This window comes from Pundamilia nyererei, unplaced genomic scaffold (genome assembly GCF_000239375.1).
Source record: "Pundamilia nyererei isolate P.nyererei 1_Seehausen unplaced genomic scaffold, PunNye1.0 scaffold00437, whole genome shotgun sequence".
NCBI lineage: Eukaryota > Metazoa > Chordata > Actinopteri > Cichliformes > Cichlidae > Pundamilia > Pundamilia nyererei.
In genome coordinates, this window is record NW_005187838.1 from 36,961 (window position 1) to 43,943 (window position 6,983).

The 6,983-nt window shown below is 40.6% G+C and overlaps 1 protein-coding gene across 1 annotated transcript; it reads left to right on the top strand.

The window, feature by feature from the left end:
* The first annotated feature begins 2,187 nt into the window (after positions 1–2,187).
* On the top strand, positions 2,188–5,298 carry LOC102212513 (extracellular calcium-sensing receptor-like). The gene is made up of 6 exons (XM_013916044.1): positions 2,188–2,276; positions 2,414–2,699; positions 2,799–3,620; positions 3,728–3,949; positions 4,062–4,185; positions 4,394–5,298. Exons 1-6 carry the CDS (start codon positions 2,188–2,190, stop codon positions 5,296–5,298), a joined length of 2,448 nt encoding a protein of 815 aa, XP_013771498.1.
* Positions 5,299–6,983: the final 1,685 nt, after the last annotated feature.

A 6,983-nucleotide genomic window follows, 5' to 3' on the forward strand; every position in this document is an offset into this window, starting at 1 on the left:
TGCGCAAACCCTGCACCTCCTTGCAGGTCTACTTTTACTGCTGGTGGGCTTCAGTTTTCACTGATTATTCTGGGAAAGTACGGGAGGGAGGACCCAAATGCTGGACTCTGTGTGCTTAGCAGTGCGTTTATTTACAGTGCAGTAAATATTCACATAAACCATCCCCATGAGTTTCCCTGACTCCTGTGCTGTGTCTTCCTTCCCAATAAGTCTGTGTCTTGTGCTTTCCGCTTCCATGTGTCTGCACTGCTCGTGCTCGCAGTACTCGGGTTTTCCATGCTACTCCTGCAGGAAATGATAGAAGCGGCCATCAAGACACTTAACTACTGCGGGCATACACACACTAGACTTGACACTAAACAACACTGACATGGAGTCTCACGCAATAACCCCGCGTTGGTGGAGGCTTCACCACGCCATTAAGTAGTTCCGGCCGCCCACGCTGATCCACAGAAGGTGTGTCGCATCGTCCTCGGTCGTGGCCAGCCATCCTCAGGCCTGACTGTGGCTGTAGCACATTTCAGTACATTGGCTACAGCCACAGCCACACACACACCTCCCTATACATACACACATGGACAAACCCCCAGACAGTAGAACAGTGCACACACATCTTCACAAAACATAAAAAAGGCGAACAACTGCTCATGGACCCTGGGTCGCTCAGACCCAGGTCCCTGACAGTTTGTACCATCTAGATTTCATACTAGATGGTACAAAGCATTATGAATCATTTCAGGAATGTTGAAAAGAACACATAAATAAATGTTGTGCAAATAATTTCTTCATATAAATGCCATAATAATTTTAAATAAAATCATCTGATATGTTCATGCTGAGGAGGTATGTAAGGATGACACGAGAGATCCCAATATTTTACTCCAACTTTATTCTCGGCAGAACTGGCAAACCAAACTGGCGTTTAGATGGGTTAATGATCAGGGCATGTGCTGCCAAGCGTGAAAAAACCTGATGCAGGTGGGACATGTGCTGTTCCTCCGAGATGCTGGTTCCCAGGATATAATCTAGATATACAAAGCCCATATTCTGTGGGCACAGAAAAGGACAGCCCACACAATACCAAGGCGATCATGGCTCAAGAGTTGGCAGTTCGTCTTGTAATCGGAAGGTTGCCGGTTCGAGCCCTGGCTCGGACAGTCTCGGTCGTTATGTCCTTGGGCAAGACACTTCACCTACTGCGTACTGGTGATGGCTGATGGCGCGATATGACAGCCTCACATCTTAGAATAGAAGTTCCAATTCCCAGGGTCTGATCCCCAGTAGGTGTATCGCTGAGTGGGGAAAAATGGTTGGACACATGAACAGGTTGATGGGGCATCTGTTTAAGACTATGCTTCCTCTTTACCGTCACCCAGCCAGCCTGTTTCCCTGGCTGCTTGGGATAGTCTGCTACAGGGGACTGGCTAGCTATGTGGTTTTCAAGGGTGCGAAGCCGAGTCTCCAATTCATTGATCATGGCCTCCAGAGTTAAAAATAGGTTACATTTATTCCAAGCAACATAATTGCTAGAGGCTGAGGAGTAACTAAACATCTGACACAATGAGCAGGAAAGTGCAGGAGGGACAGGTGAAGAGGCCATGCTGATAGCAAGGTGGCTACGAGCTAAAATAAGCTAGTAAAACCCTAAAGACAAGAAAAAAAAGAAAAAAGAAACCCTAAAGACAGTGAGTGAATACTTTGACTATAAATTAGCAAGTGACTACAAGGAGAGTGTGCTTCGAATAAAGCATGTGAAGATTACTCCATGAAAAAATAAGTTATCTATAAGTGTTTTAACAAAACTGCTAGGCAGATAAGCTTCACAAAAACACCACTGTGTGTTAGAACAGAAGATGATACTCTACCGCACAAAGAGCGAACACCAAGTGACAGCGCCACGCAAAGGGGATCTTGAGTATATGACTATAGGTCATATGTAGAGCATTTCAGTGTTGTCCTAAGCTTTCCAACCTGAGATCACTATGCCCTTTGGGAAATGATAGATCATCTGAGTTCATCCAATACTGCTGTTATAAGAACTGTGCTCTCATGCATATGTGGCAATACAGTGCAAACATGCAAAGAGGTATCCTTCTTTTTCTCTGTGTTCTCAGCACGAACACAGTATCTGGATGTGAACTGTTAGGCAGGTTTGATATGCCAAGTTTGTTTAAGGAAGGTGACATAATGATCGGAGGAATCTTCCCGATTTTCAACAAAGAAATAATCAGCACTTCTGCATTCGATAAGGAGCCACCTAAAGTGCAGTGTGAAGGGTATGATTTAACACAAGTGGCTTTCGTTTGTCATGCATGGATGTTTATTTTTGTTTAAATTCTTGTCATTGTACTTTATATGTGAAGCAGTAGCTTGGTTACTTTATGACTGTTATCAATCACTGTAATGTTTTTAGGTTTGACTGGAGAGTTTTTCGATGGACCCAGGCAGTTATATTTACTATTGAAGAAATCAACAATGATCCAGCTCTCCTTCCAAACATATCTCTTGGCTATAGGATCCTTAACTCTTGTGATTCTCCTACAAATGCTTTACGCGCCGCACTAACACTGGCTAGTGGAGCAGAGGAGGTAGATGTGACTTCTCATTGCCCACCAGCTGTAACTGCAGTCATAGCAGAGGCAGGATCAACTCAGTCAATAGCTGTGGCAGGAATTTTTGGAACATTCCATGTGCCAGTAGTAAGAGATACAATTATGTTTTATGATGCTAAGTGATATTTGATGTTTTGGCATTGTATGCTGTTGCACACTGTTTCAGTGTAATTTTCTCTTCTATAGGTAAGTCACTTCTCAACGTGTGCTTGTCTGAGTGACAGAACTAAATATCCTACATTTTTTAGAACAATCCCCAGTGACTACTACCTTGCAAAAGCTTTGGCTGCACTAGTCAAACATTTTGGATGGCAGTGGATTGGAGCCATACAGTCAGACAATGATTTTGGACGTAATGGAATTCTTGCTTTTAAGGAGAAGGTTGAAAAGTTTGGGGTTTGTGTTGCTTTTGTTGCATCAGTTCTACGCACATACACAAGAGATAAATTTCTAGAAGTTGTGGAAATAATAAAACAGTCATCTGTCAAAGTAATTTTGGCTTTTGCTGCTGAGGGTGACTTTTATCCTTTGATGCAAGAGATTGTGAACCAGAACATTACAGGAATTCAGTGGATTTCTTGTGTGGCCTGGATAACAGCACCTCGACCCTCCACACCTGAAATCTACACAGCTTTTGGTGGAACCCTTGGATTTGTAATGCAGAAGAAGGCTATTCCTAAACTAAAACAATTTCTTACAAGTATAAACCCATATACAGATCCACATGCACCTTTTATGAGGGATTTCTGGGAGAATATGGTGGGCTGCACACCTATTTTACCTGGAAATACAGGTACTGAGGCCACATTAAAAAGATGTACAGGCAATGAAACATTCATGAATTCCGACCATGATTTCTTCGATGTCACAGAGCTCAGAGGAACCCATAATGTCTATAAAGCAGTTTATGCTATCGCACACGCCCTGCATCAGCTGATATTTTGCAAACCCGTTGGAGAAAAACCTGTAACGCTATGCTTGAATCTTTCAGAAATGCAGCACAAGGAGGTGTGAAATAGTGTATCATGTTTAAATTTGAAAAAATAAAAAAAACCCCACAAAAATCCAGCATTTATATTATTATTGTATCTAATACATAATCTCTTCCTTTCTAGGTCAGTAAAAGCTTACAAAGGGTAAATTTCACAAATCACTTTGGTGCCGAGGTGTATTTTGATGAGAATGGTGATCCTCCTGCTAATTATGAAATTATTAACTGGCAGTTGATAAATGGAAAAGTGCATCATGTGACACTTGGTAATTTGACATTTGCTGCAAATGGTGATTACAAGCTCAGCATCGAGGAGGAAAAGATAGTGTGGAGGACAGGGAAAACAGTAATTCTCTATTTTTTTTAATACTGTACACTTATAGTATCTCACCTTTTTATTCTTTTGTTAACACATAGTCTGCCATTGATACAATACTTTAAAGTTTCTTTTGTCACAGGTGCCCACATCAGTATGTTCTAATGTTTGCCCAGTTGGAACCAGAAAAGCTCAAATTCAGGGAAAACCTATATGTTGTTTTGACTGTGTACCCTGTGCTGAGGGAACTATTTCCAACTCAACAGGTAGGTAAAGTGTTTATGCATTTCTGTTGCACACAATGTAAAACCACAAATTCAGTGTCTCCATATATATAATATTTGCAATATCAATGTTTTACTGCATCTTTTTTCAACTGAGTTTTTAAATTACAATTTTAATATATTATAATTTCCTATTCTCCTAGAATGGCATCTAGATCCATCATTCATGTGTTCTGTTTATCTTCAACAGGTGCAGCAGACTGCACACCTTGTCCAAAGGAATACTGGTCCAATGAGAGAAAAGATAAGTGCATTCCTAGAACTATTGAGTTCCTGAAATATCAGGAGCCCATGGGAATAGCTGTAACATTTGTATCCCTGTTAGGGGCCTCAGTATCTCTTGCCACAATGGTGGTTTTTGTCCACAACAAAGAAACTCCCGTGATGAAAGCCAGCAACTTTGAGCTGAGCTCTCTCTTATTATTCTCTCTTTTTCTGTCCTTTCTCTGTCCTCTCACTTTCCTAGGTAAGCCAACAGTCTGGTCATGCATGCTGCGTCACACCACTTTTGGTGTGACATTTGCCCTTTGCATTTCCTGTGTCTTGGGAAAAACCATTGTTGTTGTCACAGCCTTCAAAGCCACATTTCCTGGTAACAAAGTTGCTGAAAAGTTTGGTCACGCACAACAAAGAATCATTGTTTGCTCCTGCACTTTGATTCAAGTGGTAATATGTGCATTATGGCTGACTTCAAACCCACCTCACCCACACAAGTTGTTCACATCCAGCAACAACATGATTGTTCTTGAATGCAACACAGGCTCTGAGTTTGCTTTTTATGCAGTGTTGGGATACATAGGGATCCTTGCAATCATTTGTTTGATCCTGGCATTTATGGCAAGAAAACTTCCTGATAATTTCAATGAAGCCAAATTGATCACATTCAGCCTGCTGATATTCTGTGCTGTGTGGATTACCTTCATCCCAGCATACATCAGCTCTCCTGGAAAGTTCACTGTAGCTGTAGAAATATTTGCAATTTTGTCTTCAGCTTTTGGCCTATTAAGTAGCATTTTTGCACCCAAGTGTTACATAATATTTCTTAAGCCAGAAAAAAATACCAAGAAACATATTATGGGAAAAACTATAAACTAAAAGATTAATAAACCTTAACAATTTAAAGTTATGTCTTTTTTTTTTTGTTTACATGTATATTACTTTAGTAAACATTCTGAGTCAAAAGTCTGCAACACATTAAATAACAGAGTTTGGGTATATACATATTTAAATGTAATTTGTGACTGATAAAGGATTTATAATTAACATTTCAGTAAATTGAAAGATATGTTCTATGCTGCTGAAAGAAATGTATGACAGTAATTGTATGCAAATTTTGTCCATCTAAACATAGACATGCACACACATGCAACACAATTTAAGATTAAAAAAATAAACTGTTGCCTGCTTATCAGTCTCTGTAACACTATTCTAAACAAAACACAGTAAATCCTTTGAAATAATCATGTGTTCCATTGAAAAAACATGAAATATGACATGAAATGCAAAAGGAAGAAATAAGCTAAATTTACTACTTATCAGGGGAATAATTATATGTCCTATGTCTGTGATCCATAAATGTAAAAAACTGTGTAAAATTAACAAATCAACCACTAAAGATTTCTGCTTTCCTAAAATGAGGAATAATGTGAAGTCTTACATCAGTTACATCTGTAAAAGTAAACATTTATCAAAGCCCTGCTGCAGCTGTTGTGTGATTTCTAGTGGGTCATTGATTTACACCAGTAAAGTAAGAATAACATTTTATGTGCCTGCCTTTCCCAATAAATGAACAAAACTGGCGTAAACTTTCCCTTCTACCACATGCTCTTAGTTCCATTTGAAGGGTAAAGCAGCTCTTGAGGCAACTGCTGTTTGGCAATATGTTGGCACTACTTGTGTAATGTAGTGGGCCATTTCTGGAAATGATATAGTGCTTCGTACCATCTAGATTTAATACTAAAGTGACCTGTATGGTAAATTCTGAATAATTTCAGGAATGTTGAAAGGAACACATAAATGTTGTGTGAATAATTTATTTATATAAATGTCATAATAACTTTAAATAAAATCATCTGACATTTTCATGTTATTTTATTTTATTATTACATGACTTTCTAGAGAAACAGACAAATGCAGTCTCCCTTTGGCAGAAGAGCAATTAATAAGGTTTAAAAATGCCAAACTCAACCCAGCACATTAATACAAGCACCTAACTTCTTGGCTACATGTATTGGTGACCCCGTCATTTATTATAGATTGAAGGATTTGCTTGTGAACATGCTTGTGTGGCATATGTTTTATGTTCTCCAGCAACAGTGGCAAGTTGTTTTTATATCTAACCAAACAATATCATTTTGTTTATAAGTACCGTATGCCATCCATCCATCCATCCATCCATCCATCCATCCATCATCATCCGCTTTATCCGGGGCCGGGTCGCGGGGGCAGCAGCCTAAGCAAAGAGGCCCAGACCTCCCTCTCCCCAGCCACCTCCTCCAGCTTATCCGGGGGAATACCAAGGCGTTCCCAGGCCAGCCGAGAGATATAATCTCTCCAGCGTGTCCTGGGTCTGCCCCGGGGCCTCCTCCCGGCGGGACATGCCTGGAACACCTCACCCAGGAGGCGCCCAGGGGGCATCCTTGTCAGATGCCTGAACCACCTCAGCTGGCTCCTTTCGATGTGGAGCAGCAGCTGCTCTACTCTGAGCCCCTCCCGGATGGCCGAACTTCTCACCCTATCTCTAAGGGAGAGGCCAGCCACCCTTCGGAGGAAGCTCATTT